Genomic DNA, 24,228 nt, shown 5'->3' with positions numbered 1-24,228 from the left:
CAGGAACCAATCCTGGTTTATAAAGCCAGTCTTTTTCTTCTCTGTAGCTTTAACTCATACTTGGCAATTTCTGGGAAGCCAATCTCAGAAAATCTTAGATGAAGACTTTTCATAATGTTAGCAAATTAATATTAAGTAATTACTGGCAAAACTACCTCTGTACACTCCCATTATGGTTAAAGAATTCTGAATTACTGCTTTCCCTAAGTAATTACGATCAGACAATAACCATACTTTTCTTTCTTCTTTCATATGTGTATGTTTTTGAGAATTTTTGATTTTATTGGATATTAGTATCTGATACAAACTGATATTTATAAATTAGTTTTTGAAAAGCTATCATTTTTTGGATAAAGGTGAATCACTCACATATGTACATATATTTACATATAAACTAAAAGCAGTATTAAGAACTCTTTGAATTTTCTAAGTATTAGATGTTTTCAGTATTATAGTAAATATCAAATAATCACATTTTACCTGATACAGAACTGTTATTTATTATTTTTAAAAGTTGAAATCTAAATCAATTAAGTTTCAAGATTAATAACAGTGATTTATTCTTTTTTTATTTGTTCTTTTTACTTACATATGATAGTAGGGTATATTTTTGACCTATTTATACAAACAGTAGTACATCTTATTCTAATTAGGATCCCAGTCTTGCAGTTGTACATGATGTGGAGATTCACTGTGGTATATTCATATATGTATACAGGAAAGTTATGTCAGGTTCATTCCACTGTCTTTCCTATTCCTGTCCCCCCTCCCTTCCCTTTATTCCCCTTTGTCTAACCTACTGAACTTCTACTCTCCCCTTCCTACTGTGTATTCTTTCAATAGAAATAAAAAGGCAATATTATGCTCAGTCTAGAAGTCCAAACATCTGTTCTGTGCAGGATGCAGTAAGCAACTGAATTGAAGTATTGCAGCTTCAATTGAAATAATATTTTAAATTCTTTTTCAGAATGATTTGATCTAGTGGAATATGAATATAATAGGGTTGAACTCTAAATGTGATAAAACAAAGAAAGTGAAATAAACCCAAACTAAAAAAACAAAAACAAAATGTACATGTTTTTATCAATAAAAGATTGATTTTGCAAAAAAAAAACCCAAAACACAAAAAGATTTCCTTAAAATTATTAAACAAATGCAGTATTATTCAAAGATATAATAAAGAAAATATTTGCAGACAGCCTAAAATTATATCCTCACTAGTCCTCAAATAATTATAGTTATAAGAAGGGTTTCCTAGCAGCTGGAGTATTTGTGTGAAAATTTATATAATTTAAAAATGACACACCTTGCTTTTTAAAAAGATAGCATTTAAAAATATTAAGTAATTTTAATTCTTTATTAACTTTTTACTTTCATTATTTTCATTTTCACATTGGTGACTTTGGTTTTGTACATTTATTTTTATGAATATTATTTTCTACTAAATTATTTTATAATTACAATTTATATTTAACATTTATATTTATATAAATACATTTTTCTAGATTTATATAAATACATTTTTATATTTATAAATTATTTAAATTTTATATATATATTTTTTTAGAAGGCAGAAAGACAATTTTTATTTATTTTTTAAATTTTTTTATTATTTATTTATTTATTTTATTGTTGGTTGTTCAAAACATTACATAGTTCTTGATATATCATATTTCACACTTTGAACAGACACTAGTATGGCAATATGTAAATCAATGAAAGTGTAACTGATGTGATTCTGCAATCTGTATACGGGGTAAAAATGGGAGTTCATAACCCACTAAATTTTATATTTATATAGATACATTTTTTTTATAACATTTAGTTTATAAATGTTGATTTTAATGCACTACATTTTTAGTTTCACTGACATTTTAAATGAAATAATTTAAATTGAAAAGTCTGTTGTTAAGTGAAATAAGTTCAAATATGATATTTTCATTTTGTTCCTATAATACAACCAGTACAGTTTTCTAATTAACTTCAAAATATGCTAATTTTCATTTTTAAAAGGGCTTTGAATTTCAGAATTATTGCATGAACACCCCATTATATACATACTTTAAGTTAAAAAATTAAAAACGTATCTGTCTGAACAATATGTCTAAAGCATTTTGATCATCATAATATTTACAGACAAGGAAACAGAGAGTTCTGGAATACAGCTTTAATTTTAACAATATTTTGTTGCTGTTTCATAAAGACTTATTAGTGTTTCATGATGTTATTAATCATCTTTCAACTCATTCTGGTAGATTGAAAAGTTAATTTAGATTTTATCTGTAAGTAGTTTAAAAAATCACAAAATGTTAAATGGCTTTTTCTTTATTACAGAAAAATAATAGATGCTTATTTTTCATTTCTATCCATCCAAATCCCCAGAAGCAATGATTTTTAACTCTTAGACATGTATCTTTTGGCATTAACCCTGTATTTAGATCTTTTGATTTATTAATTGTACACCCTCCCATCCAGTCCTCAATTTCTGCTCAAATGTAACATCAAGTCTTTCCATTATCATGATGGTGTTTATATTTTCCCACTAAGCTGACAGTAGGCTATACTTACTCTCTTCTTCTTGGAGGTAATATTATTATAATGACTTCATTTCTTCATGTCTAGTTTTCTAAGATCATATGGTGTGGTCTTCCCATATGTTCTACCAGCATCATAAAAAGCACATAGTACAACTGCCTGCACTGGCAAAACTAGTAGACATTTTCTTCCACTCTTCTCACCCCTACCTTTGGGGAAAGAAAGGATCTGAAGAAGCATTACTTGTTTACAATGCAGATCATCACCCCTTCCTTCCTCAGAGCACCATGGCTGGAGTCTCTCTGATCCAGTTGTAGGGGAAAGAGTACTAGAGAGAAAACCACAGATGTCCTGTGGTGGGAGTGGGACTAGGGTCTAGTATAAGCTTTCCTCATATAGACTTTCAGCCAGGTCTTTTCAGTGCCTGGGCCTCTTGCCTAACAGATGGCTTGCATTCTGGAGTGTTCCAGGGTTTGTTTCTCAAAACCATACCTCTCCTTTGCTCCCCACACCCCACTGTTTCAATATTGGGTCTGACCTTCCTCCTCACAGGTACTATTTTGATTCAGGGCTAAAGATGATTTTGATTTCATCAAAAATAGATAGTATTGTTTCTATTTCCTATTTTTTCTTGTTTTTGAGATGATGTTTGAGAAGGGATTAGAAATACCTTTGCTCTTGTGACTTGGAAGTGGATGCCTTTTTATAGAAGACTTCAATTTTATTAAAAAAAAAAAGAAGATTTCAATTTTGTTTAACAACCAGCATGTAGGGTCTTATGGTCTGGCTGATCTTTCACCTGTAGGGATTTGGAGAATTCCTTTATATTCAATAGATGTTGCTTTTAGGCCTCTTTGGTAGCAGACAACAGAGACCAATTCTGGTTTAAGCTCACAAAATCCAAGGACAAACTGAGCATCTAGGTCTCAGAAAGAGCGGAGATCAGGAAAGTCCCAAGGATCTAAGTTGTAGGAATGACTGGGCTGTTTCTTTGTTGGGCAGTTTTAAAGGACTGCACCCCAAACCCTTCTTGTTCTTTTGTCACTTCAATGAAGAGCAAATTCTGAGAAACCAAAATCTGATTGTCTAAATTGGGATTACATGTCCTTTGCCTGAGTGTTCTTAGCCAAAAGAAAGGGAAAGGAATGTTGGCAGGCGAAACAAAGCAAACAAATAAATAGATGTCCACCCAGGTGATAATTTTATAGGGTGGGAGAGGTTAATGGAAGCTGGCTTTGCCTTTTTGAGATCTTTTAGGCAAAATTCTCCTGGGGACGTGCCAGTGGTACTGGCAGGTCACTTTTTATTACAATGTGCTGGCTGGTACAGGCTGTACACATTAAATTAAGTGAATACATTTGCTACCAAACACTTGCCTGAATTTTCTTAGGTTGGACTCCCTGGAAATGGTTTCCATAGGATGTTTGGGGCTGGGATTCTTTGGAGTGGAATTAAGAAATCTTTCTAGGAAGAAAGTGCTTTCTTTTCTTTTTATCACCCGCCCTCCACTCAGCTTTGAGTGCTTTCATTCTAGGAAAAATCCCTGAGATAATCATGTAGTTTTCAGTGGAGAAAAACATTGAGTTCTTTTCTCTAGGTTCCTGTGAGGACTCAGGGTCATACATCTCAAGTTTGTGGGGCAGAGTGATTTATGACCTGTAACTTCAGGAGTCAGCTCTTAAGCATTGGAGAGAGAGAGAAGGACAATTGAAGTATGTTTTCCTAACTCCTTCCCTTTGCAGATCAAATGGTCATCTTCTTAGCCACGCATCCATCTAAAATAACAGCCATATTTCAATCTTGAGGGGCAAACCAGTCTTAAAAGTTTGTGTCTTGTCAGCGCAGTTAAACCAAAACTCTGGCGTGGCACAAAGATTTCCCAGAAACGTTATGCCCCAAAAGGAGACTTATGTCAAACAGATAGAATAGTTTCAGATTTCTCAAGAAAAGGAAAATTACAGCAATATTTATAAGGTGAATCAGTACAAATCCAGTGTTTTCCTAAAACCATCAGTTTTCAGACTTCATCATGAGAGTGCTTTTGAATAAATAATGTGGAGTTAGTGTGAATTTTTGGTGTTTGGAAAATTTATTAGCAGAATTAACCTCAGGAACATTGCCCTCTTCTGGAAATCCTTTAAATTTTTTTTTTTCCTTCAGAGAGGTGTAATAATGCAATATGAATATAACAAGAAACATATATGTACCAGATCTTCTTTTTAAACCTCAACCATCAAATGCATGTGTTTCAGTCCTTACTTGTTGTAATAGAAATAGAAATATCACATTTGAAATGCTGCCATATCAGGGCCTGAGAATTATAATATGTTTAGACTATAGCTGCTTTCAAAAGATTTGGCATTTAGCAAATTACTCTGAAACATCATTTAGCGAAAGCAGTCTGTAGTTTTCCAGAAGAGGAAGCTGAACACGGAAGGACAAATGAGAGACAAGTGTAGGATCTAAGGAAGAGCTGAATGAAGCAGACACTAAATTGATTTCAGTGTGTTGTTCTCACTGGATCTGCAAGTAAGGCCCTAAGACCGGTTTCTAAGAAGACAGAAACTGCTTAAGACAACATGGCTGAAAGTAGTACAGCGAATTCAGCAAAGAACAGAATTACAATTGATGGTTGGGCAGAGTATCCAGTTAGCAAGTTATAAATCTTAATTGCAACCAAGATAGAAAGTGATTTTTGTTGTTTTGTTGCTGAAGTTTTAAAAGACAGTGCCACTGAATGGGGATTTGATCAATCTTGTCAGCTAAGTAGCCTGAAAGGGGCAGATAATTATCTTGTGTTACAACCAGCTGGAATAGAGTGCTTTGCCTTGCTGAGGTTTAAGAGACCTAAGTAAGGAATTTGTCCTGTTTTGATGGTGGTCTCAACACATCCATGATGTTGGAATGAAGTCTGACAACTTTTGGGAAAAAAAAAAAAGAAAATTCAAATGAATTTCCACCCCAACACTATCATGCTTTTATGTGTAACAGGCTGCAATTCAGTTCAGTGAACAGTTTTGAGCACCTCCAATTTTTTTTATTAACCCTAATGTTAATATCAATGCTTCTGGAATACTTACAATAATGAATTTCTTGTGAAACATAGCAGGCAGGTCATTAATCCCTTTAAAGTACAATTTAATGCAATGCTTCATGAGGGGAAGTGAGCAAGATAATAAAAACCTTTACTGCTTAAAACCACACTTAATATTTTTATGGCCCACTTGGCCTGACAAAATATTCTCTGTGAGTCATCACTTCAAAGTAAGGTCCTAGGGACTTATTAAAGACATAACAGCAGCCTCATGCCCATTGTAGAAGTCCCCACAAACTTGAAATGCTCAGGCAAGACCTTTCAAGTATAAAGAAATGCATCAGAGAGACACTACAAAATTTTCCTCATGTATCCCATGCTTTGGTAAGCCTTGTGACTAGGTGCCTTTCAAGCATATTTTTTGACAGTTTAGCTTTTATGAAGTCTGCTGACTGAAGATCATCAAGACTTGCATGATCCTATGTATTTGTTTGTAGTTAATTCTGCTAAGTCCATTACATAAAGATTTAACTTGAAGCCATTTTCAATGTATGTGTCGAGAGGAGAAACAATTTGCATTGGGCCGACCATTGAGCAAAAGCCAGGACAGCCTCAGCAACTTTTTAAAACCAAAATAAAGCAAAGGCAGAATATAGAAATCTTTTTGGCTTTTATGCAGGATTTCCTAAACTTACTGCAACTATCATGACAAATAATTTGGATAGTCTATTTTCTTATAAAGCTCTAGGGGTTAGAAATCCCATAGCTTATATCAATACCCTTAATAATGTTTCAGGAATATTTTCCATTCCTATTACCTAAATCTTACAGTTTGTTATTTGAAAGCCATTTTCTCTTCATCTTTCAAAGGAAATGGATTTACACATCATTTAAAATTTATTTACTGAACATGGCCCATGCTCCAGACACTATGATAGATCTGCAGGGAACAAATAGAGACGTGTCTCCGTGGAGTTCTGATTATCTTGTGTGGCATATACCTTTTTATGTTAGAATATGATCAGCCAGCCTCTTCCCATCAGGAAACTTCCAAACTTCTCAAAGGAAGCTACTTATCAAAACTAAATGGTTATCCTCTGGCCTTCATCTCCTCTTTCCACAACACTTCAATCTCTTTTTTTCCCCCATTCTCTGTTGTGCCTAAAATTTATTTTGCTTCCTGTTTTTCATTCTTAAAATTTCCTAAAAAAGAAAAAGTAGAAAGGCAACAAAGCAAACACAAAAAAATCACATAAGCAAATGCATGGTATTGTCTATCATCTCTCTTTAGGCATCAAAGCATTTTGGAAATCGCAGCTAGACCTATTTTCAAGTGGACTTACCAGGGTTAATTTAGTCATTTATTTATCCATACGGCAAACATTTGAAGTTATGCATTTATTTGTAGAAATCTCTACACTACATAAAGGTACAAGGAGAAGATAATGCTCACTCACTCATATTCCCATCACCCAGAATTCATATTAGCATTTGGTGTCAGTTTTGTGGACATTGAACATGACATTGTAAGAACAACCCTAAACCTAATAACGGCACTTAATAAGAATCCCCATTAGGTGCTTCATTATATTCCTTTACTCAGAAGAGTGAATGATTTTTGTGGAATTTTTTCCAAACGCGATTTCTCAAAATACAGCTGAATGACTTGCTGTAGCTCTTGTTGCAAGATCCTCACATCTCAGCTCTCACTGAGTGTCCTCACCACATGGCCACAAAGCTTGTCTGTGTACCTACAAGCGTAACCTGGCAATGGCTGTTCTGTTATCTACAAAATATTTGGGTGTGGGTTTGGCGGTTGGACTCTACTGAGCTCAAAGGCTCTTGTGAACTCAGACTTGACCGCAGATGATTAAACACACACACACACACACACACACACACACACACACACACACATACCCCATTGGCTAAACTAATTAAAAAATGTTTAAAATAAATCATTTTTGACAGTGATTGCCCCTGGAGGAGGGGTAGCAAGTTACATTGGAAACTGCCCCAGTTTCTTCCCCAGTCGTGTATGCACTGGCCAGGAGGAATTTCCCAGCAAGCCTCTCCCACCCATCTGATCTCTGGCAGTTTTATTTTAGGGATTGTGTCTGAGTGCAGTTCTGATAAGTCACACACACAGAGAGGATTCCAGTGCTTCTCATGTCTCTTTTAGGGAAAAGAATTTTTTTTTTTTTCTGTCTTGGTTGGAGTTTTGGTGGGTCGTTAAGAGGGGCAGATTAGCTCCAGGTGCTGACTGTTTCTTTCCTTGCCTTCTGTCCTCAGTTCTGAACCAAGTATAGGATCAGACATGTTGGGTTGGCTCCTCCCCCTGCCCAGGCAGGAGGCCGTGCAGAGCTGGTGGGGTGGAAGGCAGTGAGAGTCCTGATGTGAAGTCCCTGTTGACTCCAGGCCAAGTGTTCCAGACAGCAGGCCTTTCATAGCTGAGAAAACCCCAGCTCGACCTGCTGGACACTCCACACAACCACACAGGGCTCTGCTCGTGTCAACAGAACTGATAACCAAATTGGGCTTCTTGGATTCCTGCCCTGAGTAGCCTTGCCAGCCCGCTACTCTCCAAGTCCCAATTAACACACGGTCATGCTATAACCAGAAGGCGGGAGTTGAGGGTTTGTTTACCACATAGTTAACAGGCAAATACAACTTAATCACAAGGAAAACAGCTTTTATGAGAATCATCTTGAAGTCCTTCTACAGCTCTATTAAACCATCCTGGAAGCCAAAACCTAATGTTCCATCTGATTTTGCCCTGCTAGCTAGAGAAGAGGCCAGCTGGGACAGGTGGCAAGGCCTGTGGTCTTGCCTTTTGGTCATTTACAGCTGCCAGGCTAAGAGAACATCTCTTGCAACCCCAGTCTGAAGGCCTTTCCAGGTGGTCACTCTGCATGATCTGTGATGGGTTGCAGGTGATTCTGGAAAGAACCACAAGGTTAGGAAGGGATATCTCTACCAAGTAGAGCCCACGGAGCACCAGGCAATTCACACATGCTTTCAATCCTTTTTCTATCACTTTGACCAAGGAGAAAATCAAGGCTGGGCAAAGTTGAAAAATGATTGAAGGTTACACAGTTTAAGTGCAAAACTGAGATTGGAACCCAGGTCACAGACAGCTTCCAAAGTTCAATTCTTTCTACTCCATCTCTTCTTCTACCAGAAGTAATTAGTCATGGGATACTAGGCAGATCCCTTACCAGCTTAGCACCAATTTCTTTACCAGTAAAATGTGGTTGTGGAAGAATAGGCTTTGGTAATTAAGGTTCATAAATTATTATGCCAAGCTCATTGGTATTACTTACATTAAAGACTGGACAGAGACTTTTCAGAGTCACAATTTGTTATGAGGCTTGTGGGTTGAAAACCAGATGGCATTTTATTGGAAAATTCTGATTTTTTAAAAATTGCTCGATATTGCATTCAACATCAACGATTTGTGTGTGCCATAGATATTTATGAATAGAAGTGAAACATGCCTCTCAGGATGAGAAGTGAATCCATTGCTCAAAAGAATCAATCACGATGGGGGAGGGAGTTGCCAGCATCCACCCTCCTCTTTCTCTTTATTAACAGGACCTCGATTTTGTTCATCTATCCTCCCACCCTACTTACCGACTTGTGAAGGTGTTTCTAGAGAGGAGAGGAAGTAGGAAGACCTGCCCTGAGTAGGCGGCTTCATCCAACAGGCTGAGAATGTGGACTGACTGACCATAAAAGTGAAGAGGAGGAAGCGCTCATGGGCTCGATCCTCCTTCTTGAACGGGTGCATTGTTTTTTGTTTTTGGCAGCTGCCGTCTCTTGTGGACATCAGACCTCCGGATTTTTCAGCATCTGATTGTGACTTTGCACCCTGGACTCTCCAGGGAGCCTCCAGAACTTCAGTTTCAACAGGGGCTGTATCATTGGTCTCTTGTTCTGAGGCTTCCAGTTTCTTGGACAGAGTAGCTACTGATTTCCTCAGTTCTCCAGCCTGCAGATGGCCATTGTGGGACGACCTGCCTCTGATTGGGTAAGCCAACCCAATAATTCCCCTCTTATAATTATATATATTCTATCGGTTCTGTTCCTCTGGAGAACACTGACTTGTCTCTGATTCCAGCTCCTTGGGTAACATGAGGGGAAGAGGTTTGCTGGGCTTCTGGAAAAGTTGTTCTGGAACAATTGGATTTTTCGCCCAGATTGGGAGAATCCATCATTTCTCAAACTTTGTGATCTGTACTTAGGGAAGTTTTTAAAGATAGGTTGAATTATCTTCTCATGTGATGAATTTTAAAAATTCTTTTTTATGTATATGAATCTGATTATATTGACAATTTAATTTAAGCTAATTTTTAACATCATCAAAACATGAAACTATAAGGAAGAATTAGTTGCAGTGTTGCAGCTGGATTTTCTAATCATAATGTGGTGGTAACATTCATGACCCACACACTAAATGACCTTGCAGTGCTAAGGGGCTAGAAGGTTCAGGCAAAATGAGTAGTTTTGGTGATCATTTCTACATGAAGTCCAAGAGGAGAGATGGCTGGTAAAGTGGAGAAGAAGAAGGAAAGTCTTAACTGGGATCTTGAAGGATGATTAGTTTGTATAGTTGAAGAGATGGGAAAAGTGTTTTTGGAACTAGGAAAAGAAAGCAGCTTAAGTAAAATCTCAAAGGCAGAAATGAGGCATTTCTAGTGTGTCAGCTCTTCATTTTGGAAGATTTATTCTGTAGGCCTTGAATATAATAGTAAGAATCATGAATTTTATTTTTTGGCATTGGTGAATCATTGAAGGTTTCTGTGTGGAGACTTAGTTACATGGTGAAAGTATTTTTTAAAAGGCTATTGGGCATTAATAGTCCCCAAAAGTATAATATTGGTGCAATGGGTTATGCATTATTACGTACATGATAATTTATTTTAGTTTTTCCTAGGTCTGTTGGGCTTTTGGACCTCCATTAATACATAGTATGTTGACTAAGTCTAGTGTTCATCTGCTGTTTTCAATTTTTAATTTCTCTTACTTGGTCTCTGTCCTCTCTGTAACATCCCATTTCCCCCCTTCCCTGATATATGTGTCCTACTCCCTTTATCTTCTCCCCACCCCATTTCAGACAGACTCGCCTCTCTCTCTATTACCAGACACATCCTTCATCCTTGATTTCTCTTTTCCCTGGTCAATTCCTCCTCCTTTTTAAAAGGTCATAAGAAAATGCTAGAATTAATTTACCTCTGATGTTTGATTTATTCTACATGTATTTAGAGCTTGCTGGGTGCCAGGTACTATGGTAGTTTCTGGGGACAAAAGGACAATACTAAAGGACAATACTGTCCTTTAGTGACAGTATAGTGGGGGAAGATGACTATGTTTTTACAATGTAGTATGATACATATTTCATTGAGAAGTGTGAGTACTTCACTGGTAATCCCCAAAGGTGCTGAGAGCCATTGCCAAGTAGGAATGATGCACAGCAATTTCTTTGTCAGCTTACTCCATGTTGCTTAGAGGAAGGACTCTCTATTGTGGAAATGGGCTTGCCTTTGGACCCAGGTCATTTGCAGTGATATTGCATGTATGCTTGAGTAAGGTGACCTTGCTCAAGGACCAGATTTAGGGCGGATCAGGTTTTGGGGAGTATCCTGCTCCTTGGGTTTAGGGTGGTTCCAGGTTTAAGGTGTATCCTGCTGCCTCAGGCACGCCCGCTCCTTGAGTTCCCCTTGAGTTCTCGTGGGATTCAGAGAGTATTTGGGATTCAGAGCCTGGTGGAGTACGTGGATTTTGCCTAGAACGTGGATTTCCCCAGAACGTGATTGTAGAGTACCGGTGTGAGTTCGGGAATAAAGAATTGCTGTTTGAATCTACAAGGCTGTGAGTGGCTCGTGATTTTGTGCCCAGCCAGACTGCGGCACAAAGGCCAGCTTCTTGCTTGTCTGTTTTAAGATCCAGGGCAGGAAGGTGGTCTAGATGTGGCTAGATAGATGCCTCTTCTCAGGACTTTGAATTTCAATCTAGTGAAACAAAGGAACTAGCATGGAAAGAAGCAATTCATTTTGGGGAAGAATTGCTGCAGTGGTAGGGATGTTGGTGGCAGCATCCAGGGGCCAGTGCCGACGGTCATGGCTATACTACTCTCTTCATTGCCAGATTGGTTCCTTGTGGTAATTCTGTCAGTGATTCTGGCTTCCTTGGCAATTTTCATTCCTGCTAATTTTCTGAGCTTGGTTCTCAAGACTTTCTTGCAATTCTGGAAGCAACCACATATCACTTGATACATTTATTTTTTTTGCTAAAGACAGAGTTGCTATATGTTGCTTACATTTAAGCACCCTGGCTAATAGTGCAAGGAGAGGCCACATACTGCCAGGGAAATGAGTGTAGGGAAATTTGGATTTTGTTAGACTAAAAGCAGTGAACAATCTAGGTAGAATCTAAGGGGTAGTAAATTCTATCTCATACATAGAATACAGAAAAAAACTAATTAAATTGAGATTTGTCATAATCTGGAATAAGGCTCTTTGAGATTGTTGGACACTGGTTTTGAGTTAACACCAGTTTGTGTGACCTATGACCCCACCAGTGTACCAGTCAGAGTGAAATCTCATGGTGTCAGGTGAAAACTGGAGCTGGACATGGATATGCCTAATGTTAGGTCCCTTAACAGTCACTTCCAGGGTATTTTCCCAGATCATGAATAATGATCTGGAATAATGCTACATAGAAGGCTACTGAAAAGACCAAGATGAAAGGCATGAGAGGTTCAACAGTCATGAGATTAGAGGTTTCCTTCTAGTGGCCCTGAATAGTATAAAGAAAGAGGATGCAAAGCTCAGCTCCCTGAATTATTGGCCTAGAGTCAGAGTTCAAAATTGAGAGAATTTCTTAAACTGTCCTCAGATGATTTTTCCTACTTCTTGCAGCTACAGAGCTGTAGAGAGCTGCTATAAATTGGCTTTATCCTGTGTTGCCAAATTATTGTATAAGTTGAATTTGTACCCTTATCAGATCTCTTATTTGGTAATCAAGATGAATATTTGGATATAATGGGATCCAGATAATCCAAAGGAAAGTTCAGATATATTTTGTACTTGATGTAATTAAGTTCCATTTGCTGGCTGTGGCGGTAGAATAATACCTCAATGTTGTCCATATCCAAATCTCTGGATCCTGTGAATATGTCACCTTACATGGCAAAAGGAACCTTGTAGGTATGAATGAGGTTAACTGAGGACCTCAAGGTGGGGAGATCATCCTCGTTATCCAGACAGGCCCAAACTAATCACATGAATCCTTAAAAACAGAACATTTCCTGGCTATCAGAGCTGGGAAGTCAGAGAAATGGCTTTGGAATCAAGGTCAAGTAGAGATGCAACACTGTTGACTTTGCAGATGGAGAAGGGGGCCACCAGCTAAGAAGTGGGTGGAGTCTAGAAGCTGGAAAAGGCAAGGAAATGGGTTTCACCCAAGAGCTGGCAGAAGGCGACACAGCCAAGCCAACACTTTGATTTTTGGCTCAGTGAGACCCATGTTGGACTTTATATTACAGAACTATGAAGTAATAAATTTGTATTGCTTTTAGCAGCTAATTTTTTGTTAATTTGTTATAGTAAAAATAGAATACACTACACAAAGAAATTTATCCTCCATCTTCTGATAAGGCTTTTCCTTCTTAGGTCATATAATTTTCCTGCTTAAGGGATCAACCTGCCAGAAGAAATCAGTTATTTTCATGTCCCCTCATCTGCTACTCATTTTCTTTATATGCATAACTAAAGTTAGATCCTGGCACAATCCAGGGGCAAAATACTTAGGAGAATGTCAGATACCAACAAAACTAGATTTTTTTTTCTTAAATCGTATCAGCCCAAATGTATAGGATACATGTGGGCATGGATTCTGAAGGGTTAAACTAAGGAGAAAAGAGTATTATTTTAAATCAACTGTCATGAGGTGGTGGGAGTGTCAAAATTCAGTTTGCTACCTCAAACATCTTATTGGATAAAATCTTATTGATTGCTCATGTAGATTATTAAAATTTGCACCTGACAATTTTGAATAAAATGGAGATGTAATAAATTCCTTGGTATAGTAGAGTGGAAGGGATCCTGAGACTTAGGGACATCAGAAGTGTTGGAATGGATTTATCATGTGACTTTCTTAAGAAACTCCAGAAGGTGCCTCCTTCACCAGATCCTTAGTGCACACAACCTTGAATTTGAAAGGTGCTTTGGAGAATGTTTTTTTATGCGTCAGGAATGCCAGTGGAAGATTCTGTATTTCACATGAGCTCCTGTGTCTCAGTGGTAATAGGAGGTTTTCAGAGGGCAGAATACAAGTAAAATCACTTAACCCACAGTGAACAAGTTACTAGAATGTTCCTTGGAATGACCAATGGATTGCATGACCCCTAGACCTGAGAATGGGCAGTTCTCTAGTATTCTCCTTGCTTTGTATAATAGAAAAACTCTACTTTGAATGAGTAGATGAATAATGATCTGACTTGACCACTCTGATTGCAACCACTCTGCTTCTTCCAATTCCCCAAACTGGATTAGTTTATAGACCCAGAACCCCTGGAGTAAAGAGAAGCCTGTTGATCTTGAAGGTGTATGTTAAAAAGAAAAAAGTGCAAACTGAATCTTCCTATTAACTTTCTCTAAAGGACAATGTGGCCATTTAATTTTAAATGGCTTTTAGATGGCTTTTCCTGATGCGCTGCACCAGGCATTAGTAGTGGGAATTTATTTGGTAATTAAAAATCAGGGTAAGTGATTATACCAAGGCTCTTTGAGATTTTTGGATACTGGCTTTGAGTTAATACCATTTTGTGTGACCTATGACCCCACCAGTGTACCAGTCAGAGTGAAATCTCATGGGTGTCAGGTGAGAACAGGAGCTGGACATGGATATGCCTAATGTTAGGTCCAATTGGACCCTCAGTCACTTCCAGGGCATTTTCCCAGATCATGAAGGAATCATTGAGGTAGATATTTATAACATCAGGAAGAGTTCCCACACTGGCTATTTCGATATGAAAGGCCAAGTAAACAGTAAATCAAAAATAGAATAGTAGCAGTCTTTCAATATCTTCTGGTTCCCATGTTGATTACACTCTCTGAACACCCTGAAGGGTAGAACTCTCTTGTTCCTGGTGCAGGGTGAGGTGTGATGACCATAACACAAGGACCTCTGCTCAGTGTCATTTCTGGAGTCTAGTGATCACCTAGCATGTTAGAATGACTCCTCCAAAGTGAAGCCCTAGTGGATATACTTTGAGTCAGAGTTATAAGGCACAGCAGGCCTCCTTACACTTGAGAGAAAAAATGTGCCTCATTTGGGTGTGTGGCTTGCAACTGTTGTCAGTGGCCAAGAAACCAACAAGTCTGAATGGAGCCTAGACCAAGGAAGGCCCTCCACCTAGGCTGCTACAGGACAAATGCCTCTGAACTTGGTCCTTCACCCAGTTGACATCTGATTATTAGAGGCTGGAATGGAACCTATATGTCAGCAAAGAACTAAGAGATTTGGAAGAAGATGCTTTCTTCAGCAAGCAACTCTCCCTTTGAGAAATAGCTTTAGGTCAGTTACAGGGTCCAGATGGAGACTGAAGGCCTGAGCATGGGACCTGTGATTAGAGCTTTCCTTTAGGAACAAATCTTACTGATTGAGGAATCTAGAAACATTTTCTCATCAAATGGAGGCTTTTTGTGCAGGAATGGGTTCGACTGGGCTCTGAAGATATAAGTAGCATTTAAAGGTGTTTTCACTCTTCAGGTGCCTGTTCCTGTCACATGGCAATCACTCTCTGCCACCACACTGATAACATTATGGGAAGTCTCCTAGGACTGGCTGACTGAGGAGGAAATAATTTACATCTGGCTTTTAGAGGGCTTTGCCTGATGTGCTGGCACCAGGCATTGGTAGACGACTATAGCATGGCAGCCCCGCTAAGACAAGACTTTTGACCACAGTGACAAAGGGAAGTACTGAAATCCTCTTTGGGGGCAGAATATTGAGAAAAGCATTTCATCTAATTTGTTTGGAAAGACAGAATGGCTTAAATGAAATATCTGTAGAAATCAATGGTAAGGGAAAAAGGAAAGACTGACAGGCAGAAGTTTCGTCAGCTGGTTAGAGATTTGGAATGATCAGGGTTAGAGATTTCATGATAAGTAGATTGGAGAATAGGTAATGAAGGAGGAGATCTAAGAAACATTTATCAACTAGCATAAGATGCAGTAGAGGCTTCAGCTCCCATGTTAGCCACACAAGGGGAATTCTAGAGGTAAGTTGGTCAGCACTGAACAGCCAGGCTCAAGGGGCCCAAAGGGGCAGCAGGTATTTACCTGCTAAGGTATTAACACCACCAGCAGCACCTGCTCCTGGGATTTGGCCCTGTTCTATCTAGGGAGATTTTCAGGGTTGGGGGCCAGCCTGGGGAATTCTGATGAGCTGACTGGAGGGTCTGCAGGATGGCAGGGGACAGTGTTCCATTTGGTGGTGATGTGGAACTTCAGTTACCAGGGAAGTCTGGGCAAAGTAAGGGAGTGAGCATGCTGGCGGTTCAGGATGGCTTCTGTTTCTCAATCAGTGTGGAAATATGTTAATATTTTAATAGTTCATCTAGACTCACTCATAGGTACTAGGTGAGAAGCATCTTTGGGAAGAATTATTGAAGGAGCTCAGAATGAGCATTATTATAAGAAAACTCTTAATAATCAATTGGACCAAATCATCAAAGCTGTGGATGTCAGTTGGTTTCTTTTTCCATCCCTCTAGTCTAGTCTAATGGACTCATGAACAAGGTAGCCAAGGAGACAGTGATGGAGACTATGACTGAATCATGGATTCCACAAATGGTCTCTCCTTCTTAGGGCTGACATGGCTATGTCCCTTCTGATCACTGAGATGGCCAGCAGTAGAAACTAGTCCTGAATCTCCAAATGGGGAGAGGCGGAGATAGCTAACTGGGAATTACACTGAATCCTGAAGTTGGCCAAGGTCATGCCTGCTGTACTAAAATCTCAAGTAGGCCCATTGATGTAGCAAGAAATAAAAACATCTTTTACTATAGTGCAATAAGATTTATTTTTCATGGTGATAAGATAGGTCCTTGAGTGCTGAATGAGAACTTCCTCCAGTGTGCACCGAACTTTGGGGATGCCCCTTTAAGAGCAATAATATCTTTTTTGTAAAATATATTTTTAGTTATAGATGGACACAATGCCTTTATTTTATTTGTTTATTTTTATATGATGCTGAAGATTGAACCCAGTGCCTCACATGTGTTAAGCCAGCACTCTACCACTGAGCCCCAACCCCAGCCCAAGAGGAATAATATCTTGTTTGTGCTACACAAGGTCTGCTAGTTCTATAGAAAGACAAAGTGAAAATATCATCAGCTGAGGGCTTATTGATGTTAAAACTGGATCTATTGATCTGGCTCAGCTCAGACTCCAACCAGAAAAGGTAGTGATTGAGTCTAACTGAACTAGTTACTGATTTTAGATCTGGCTTTGTTTTCAATGCTCACATGATGCTGGTCATCCTTGAATTTATGAAACCTTTCAAGCTGCCATGACAGCACATGTGACATTGTTTCTGACCAAGGAACTCACTTTACAGTGAAAGAAGAAGGTAAGAATTGTATTATCTTATAACCTACCAGCCACACATACATACCACCTGTAGGTTGGGTGATATCCCATAAGGGGTGGTATGTATCCTGAGTCCACTGGTCAGTTAAGACCGTAAAGTTGGGTGTTCAAATATTGAGAGAGTTGATGATTGGGACTCTTTTTCCTCCATAGTTACCTTTATCACATTCCATGTCTTCTAACCTCATCAGGCCTCTGAAGGCCGTAACATACCATGCAATAATCAACAGATTGAGATATTTCTTTTGTAGCTTGAAGATACAGGTAATGAAAGTAAGAGATGGAACTGAAAGTTGTGCTTTTCACTTTGTACCTAGTGACAAACTTTAAAAGGTCATGCATCTTGGCTTTGAAACTGTTACTTTTGTTGGTTAAGAAGTTTTGATACACAAGGAAGGAATGCTTCCATAAGATTATACAATTCTATAGATGATACATTTTTATGAGTGGATAAATCAATATTAGAATCAGTACTAATGTGACTTTGGTTTGTTTCCCTTTGCAGACATGCTGAAGGTATTCGAATAAATATATAGGCAGCTGTGTGTCTTATGTTAGAAATACGACTTTGCTTGTGTTTTTGAAGTTTAAGAATGAAAAGTATTTTCATTGGCAATCATCATTTTTTAGCTGCTGACCAGCCTATAAACCCATTTTTTGTTTTCTTAGGAACCCTAATGGGAAACTGAACATACCTCCTGCTACATGGCTGAGAAAGCCACCTCTTGATTGCTCTGGGTCCTTGGCAGTCAATAGGACCTCACATGGCAGCCAATCAGTCACACTCACTCAGAAGGAGCTGAATATGAACCAAGAGATAAAATAAGAGAGGTGGTGAAGAGGGGCTGGGGCTGGGGCTCAGTGGTAGAGTGCTTGCCTAATGTGTGAGGCACTGGGTTCCATCCTCAGCACTACATAAGATAAATAAATAAAATAAAGATATTGTGTCCATTTACAGCTAAATATATATATATATATATATATATATATATATATATATATATATTTTTTTTTTTTTTTAAAAAAGAAAGAGGGCTGGGGATGTAGCTCAAGCGGTAGTGTGCTCGCCTGGCATGCACGGGCCGCTGGGTTCGATCCTCAGCACCACATAAAAGTAAAAGAAAGATGTTGTGTCCACCGAAAACTAAAATGTTAAAAAAAAAAAGAAAGAAAGAAAGGTGGTGAAGAGCATATTCTACAGGTCGCAGCAATGACAGCAGCATCTCATCTTGTGAGGGAGACAGTGACAAGAGGACCAGAAGCAGTGTCTTTACAGAGGTTCTCTTGGACTCCAGCTCTTCAATATCTAGTTTTTTTTTTTTTTCTGGAAGAGGTGCTATTATTCCCTGGCTGGCTTTCTAGAATGTTTCTGAGCTTAGCCTTCCCAGAGATTTAGTGTGCTCTCCAATATGCTTTAAAAAATCGCTTTGCTGGGGCTGGGGTTGTGGCTTAGGGATAGAGTGCTTGCCTAGCACATGTGAGGCCCTGGGTTTGATCCTCAGCACAACATAAAAATAAATAAAATAAAGGTATTGTGTCCAACTATAACTAAAAAATTTTTTTAAAAAATCGCTTTACTTCTTAAATCATCTAGAGTTAATTTATGTTATTTCCCATTAAGAATCATGATTCAAAGGAGAAGGAACAAAAGATGAGCTAGAGGGGTAGATTTAAAGGAGATTGTCAGGAGCCTTCCATAATGATTAATAAGCATGAGCTTTGTTAAGTAAAGATGAATGTAATTGGGCGACTGTAGTGGGCCCAGAAGGGACAAGGATCCAGTCCCCAGCAGACTTTGTCCTCTGGGCTCCTGTGGCACAGGGCACCTCAGAGCTGCTCAGCAGGCTGCGCTGTGCTCTGGAACCCCAAGCCCCATTACTCACCCTCCACCCTCCTAGTGCCTTGCTGTGACCTGAGCTCCTGGTACACCCTGACTGGCGTTCCGTTCACATTTAAGAGCTCCAGCCTGGGACGATGGTGCACATTCCTTGCGTCGTCATTCCTACTCTCTGGATCTACAGAAAATTCCTGGAGCTGTATGTACACTGAATGATATTCTCTTTTGTTAGATGAATAAGGCCTAGAAAAGGATCCAGTGATGAAAGCAAAAGCAAAGTAGACTGTGAGGATGCAGACAGGAGTGACTGATCACAGAAGGTTTGTCCTTTTTTGGTATTGGAGATTGAACCCAGGGCTGCTTAACCACCGAGCCACATCCCCAACCCTTTTTACTTCTGCATTTTGAGATAGGGTCTCACTAAGTTGCTAAGACTGGTCTTGAACCTGTGATCCTCCTGCTTCAGCCTTCCGAGTCCCTGGTATTGTAGGTGTGTGCCACTGCGCCCAGCTGGATTATCACAAAAGGGCCAACAGAAATCTCTGATTAAAAAGACAGACTAATGCAATTTCCCCAAAGGATCTCAATTGTTTTACTGACAGACCTTCTTTGTTAATTGTCTCAGATCTTTTTTTTCTGAGACCAAAATTCTGGATAGACAGTTTATTTACCCAATACTTTTCAGGAAATACACAGCATTTATATTTAAAACATATTTAATTCTATTTAATGGTCTCTTCCTTGAGTTTCTTTTTCTTTACAGTCATTTTCATTTCAACTATGCAGAAGGTTTGTGCCTGTAGGGTCCCTGGCATTTGTTCACATGACTTTGTGGTTTGCTCTGAATCTATGGGTTCTTCTAATTTGAGTGAAGTGCATTTTACTGTGAAGCAAATTCTACAGGTCGTAGTAATGACAGCAATACTGATGATAGTAATGTGAAACATTAAGGTAAAATTACTGTCCAGTGCAGTGGAGCAGTTCATCTGTGAGAGTAAGTAACTACTGTTTATTGCTTTGAGGAAGATGGAAAAGAAGGAAATAAGGAAACATTGCTGAAAAATGAAACTTTTAACATAAACGTCTAATATATATTATAATCTTGTTGCATTTCTTCCATTCCTACAAATACATTAAACTTTCTTTTAACTTGAAAAAAAAGATAAATGTAATCAGATGAAGGTTTCAATGTCACCTTCACTGAAGTAGCAAGGACAGACTGGAAAGAGGGAGAAAATGGAAGTGGCGGCCAGTTCAGGGGATGTTGCAGTAGATCAGGTGACAAATGATGATGACGAGCCATCACAGTGGCAGAGAAGCTGGAGGGAGTCGGGTGAATAAAAGACAATGGGGAGTGAGATTGTCCAGATGTTGACGACGGGATTGGTGGGATCCAGACAGGGAAGAATCAAGGTGACCTCATAGTTCCTAACTTGAGTGAAGAGTTGAATGATGGCACCATTAATTTAAGAAGGACAGTAGAAGAAATGGGCCTTGTGGGGAAGGGAGGAGAATTCAGGGCTTGTTGAGTTTGAGATTCACTTATTTAGGAGAAGTACAGGCTGCAGCAGTTGATCTGGCAGTCCTTGTTGTAGTGGCAGGTGAACCAAGTAAGTAGAGAAGATTCTCAAGGATAGTGGGAAAAGTAGGGACTTCTTTATGGAATTGAAGACTCTAAATTGATGTGAACCACTTATTGGTTAGGACTTTGTATATGGTGCTGTAAGTGCCCACAGGGCCTTTTCATGACCTTTGTAGGCCCAGTTGGCTTTGGGTTTTTGTACACTTGCTGCCCCTTGCCACAATTCCTCAGTGTTACCTGATCCTGTACCACCACCTCCAAGCACCAGGGCACTCTGCCTCCCAGTTTTTAGGAAGGCAGATCAGAAGTGCCAGGGAATTAGTGTGCCTGGAAGCAGCCCTCAGGTGTGCAGGATGAGCATATGAGAATGCATATCCCAGATTCCTCATTCCTCCTATGGAATGACTGAGAGGGATATTCTGCCCTATCTCCTACAGTCATCCAGCAGGTTTGAGCCTCAGTTGCCCACAGTGAAAAATTACTTGGGTATGTATGACTGGCTTTCTGTACTTCCCCGTTCTCTTCTCATACCCCTGGTGATACTTCTTGGGACCACTTTTCAAAATAACTAATTGCATTCAATTTACTGCCTCAGGATCTGCTTCTGAAAGAATCTGAACTAAGACTTAAGACAGACTTCCTGTTCGCCCCAGTCTGCTGAGGGTATAAACTTCTTGCATCTTTTCTCACCTGCACCATATTTTCCATCTCATCTCATGTCATCATGTTTCAATGCTATCATCTGTAATTGCTCCAAAAAGGCATGGAATTATATAAGTGAACCCCCTTGATAAAGGAGACACCGAGGGATAGTAGACATCTGGATAAAAGAAACTCATCTTTTCTAGGAAATAGGTGTAATGATAATTTTATTTGCAAAAATTCTTCTTTCTGAGGAGTTCAAAGTGACTCTTATATATCCCCTATGGGTAAGGGCAGGACTGGCTTCTAGCACAAATGTCAATTATGTGTAGTGTAAGTTATGTGAAACTGGGCTTCAAAAACCATTCTGTTTCCCCTTCAGATGGACTTCTCTTTGTTCCTTTGGATTCTGGAAACTCGGCCACTTCCTGATACCCCATTTCTGTTTTACCCCATCTCACTTCTTCCCACAGTGACTTGTACTTTGTCAAACAATCTCAGGAGTGATTATTAATGTTAATATAGCATTATTTCGCCCAGAATATTGGCATTTTAATAGGTCACATTTGCAAATAGAAGCCCCCCCTCTGCCAAATGAAATTGTATAGCAAGATCATAGGCAAATTAGACTTTTTGATCAAAGACAGTGATTGGCCTTTTGGTCATCTATATAATTTTATTTTATTCATTATCTTTTATAGCTCTAGAGATGAAAACCAGGGACTTGAATATGCTAGGCAAGTGTCCTGCCACCTTGAACCCCCATACCTTTTTATTTTTTATTTTGGGACAAGACAGGGTCTTGCTAAGTTGATGGGACTAGCATTGAACTTACAATCTTCTCAGCCTTCCAAGCTGCTGAAAGGACAAGTATGTGCCACCATACCCAGTCATCAATATGATTTTAAGTTGACCGATGGGGAGATTTTGAGAAAAAAGGCATGGGTTCATGGAATTCCAGCCATTTCTGTTTCAGAAATAAGTTTAAAAACAAAAATGAGGCCTGGGGATATGATTCAATGGTAGAATGCTTGCCTGGCATACATGAGGGTCTGGTTTTGATTCCCTAGTACTGGGAGGGAAAAAAAAAAAAGTGGAACTCAAGATGATGGTATTTCATGTCAAAAGTTCTATGCACTTGATTATTCAGAGTGAATTAAATGTATGTGCTTTAGATTAAGCTTTATTGAGCTCAGTAGTCCCCACTTATCCTTAGGCGATGTGTTCCAACATCAGTGGATACCTGAAACTGAAGATAGAACCAAACCACTATGTTTTCTTCCTTATATCTACACACACACATCTAATGCCTTTTCCATCTTATAGAAGCACTACCACACACTGTGGCAACTTTTGCTGTTTGAGGTGTGACAACAAAACTAACACAGATTTCTTTTTCCTTCTTCAGCATTTCACACATGGAGGATTCATTCTTACTGTAGATCTTAGTGACCTCAGCATATAATTTCTTTTTCATTCCTTATGAACTTTTAACTTTTCATTTAAAGAAACCACTTTCTGCCTTTTCTTTGGCACATCTGAATTACCAGCCTCACTGCTCTTGCTCTTTGGGCCATTTTTTAAGTAAATTAAGTGTTATTTGCATACAGGAACTGTGATACCATTGCATTTGATCTGATAACCAAGACACTACTAAGTGACTAACAGTGGGCAGGTTGTATAGTATGCGTATACTAGACCAAGGGACGGTTTACCTGATAAACAGGACACAGCAAGATTTCATCTCAGTACTCAGGACAGCATGTAATTTAAAATGTATAAGTTGTTTATTTCTGGAAATTTCCATTTAATATTTTTGGACTCTGGTTAATGGCAGGTATAATTGAAACCACAGGAAGTTGAGGATAAGGGGGGCCTGCTGTATGTACTGGGTGTAAGGCCCTCATGGGAGGAAGTAAGAAGAGAATGCAGAAGAATGAATGAATTTCCTGTCTTCAAGCAGCTTGCTTGTGATGGCTTCTCTTTAGGACTGGGTTGAGGCTTGAGGACTTCAGCTCTATAAATGGGATCCAAAGTCATCCTGCCAGAGAGAGGTGGGGAATTTGGATCTTATGGGAATGCAGAACATCTGCCTGAGTTGAAGAAAATTTTGCACTTCCCATTTAGGAATGGTTTAATAAAAGGCACGTCCTTTTCCTTAAAATCCAAACTCAGGTTGAAACAGTGTAATACATGTAGAGGGTAAAAAAGACACTTCTACAACCTCTTTTATTAATTTATCTATTATTTTTTTATGGTGCTGGGAAATGAACCCAGGGCGAGGCAAGCACTCTACCAACTGAATGAATCCTCAGCCTACACAACTTCTTTAAAAAACTAATGATGGGGCAAAAATTCTCCCCAAGTATATCTCCCCTAAAAAAAAAAAAATGAACTCCACTGAACAAGTATTGATTGAAAACCAGCACCAATAAATTGTTTTCCTCACCCCTTCTCCTGAATGAAATATCAGCTTCAGGGGGGTGGGGAGGATATACTATGCCAGAAGCTTAGCAACACAAACCACCAACTTCAAACCAAAGAGGGAATTCCCCTGCCTTAGGAAGGGGACTGGTGTCTTACTGAGCATGGCTGAGCCTCTCTGCTAGAGACAAGTGTTAAATCCTGCCTCTCAAGATGGGAACAAATACTCTGTTAGTCCAATGTCCCAGAATGTACTCAGCAGAAGATTTATTTTCAAAGCATCTGAAGGCGAGTGAAGCAGCCACCCTGTGTCTGGGCTTTCTACATCCTCAGATCTTCCCTGAAAATTGATTCAAACTCTATGAAAAAAAAATACATAATTTTTTTTCCGGCCACCATAACAACTATTTCCATAAAGAGGTCCAGATGTTTAATTTTTCCAAAAGAAATCTTAACTAAAACAAAATAAAAGTAACTGAGGAAGGATCATTTTTCCATTGACTTCTTAACCCAAATG

The 24,228-nt window shown here is 38.9% G+C and overlaps 1 protein-coding gene and 1 long non-coding RNA gene across 2 annotated transcripts in view; both read left to right on the top strand.

The window, feature by feature from the left end:
- LOC144378381 (uncharacterized) overlaps positions 1–24,228 on the top strand; it is a 181,771-nt gene that overhangs the window by 15,046 nt on the left and 142,497 nt on the right. The window contains exon 2 of the long non-coding RNA XR_013440040.1: positions 9,379–9,599. This is a non-coding gene — a long non-coding RNA (uncharacterized LOC144378381). The remainder of the gene's footprint in view (positions 1–9,378; positions 9,600–24,228) is intronic.
- On the top strand, positions 19,201–19,613 carry LOC120888636 (UPF0729 protein C18orf32 homolog). Its single transcript, XM_040281949.1, is given in 2 exon segments — positions 19,201–19,369; positions 19,576–19,613. Coding segments are annotated over 2 exon segments (207 nt in total).

Source organism: Ictidomys tridecemlineatus, chromosome 6 (assembly GCF_052094955.1).
Source record: "Ictidomys tridecemlineatus isolate mIctTri1 chromosome 6, mIctTri1.hap1, whole genome shotgun sequence".
NCBI lineage: Eukaryota > Metazoa > Chordata > Mammalia > Rodentia > Sciuridae > Ictidomys > Ictidomys tridecemlineatus.
This window is presented reverse-complemented; position numbering and strand designations above follow the sequence as displayed.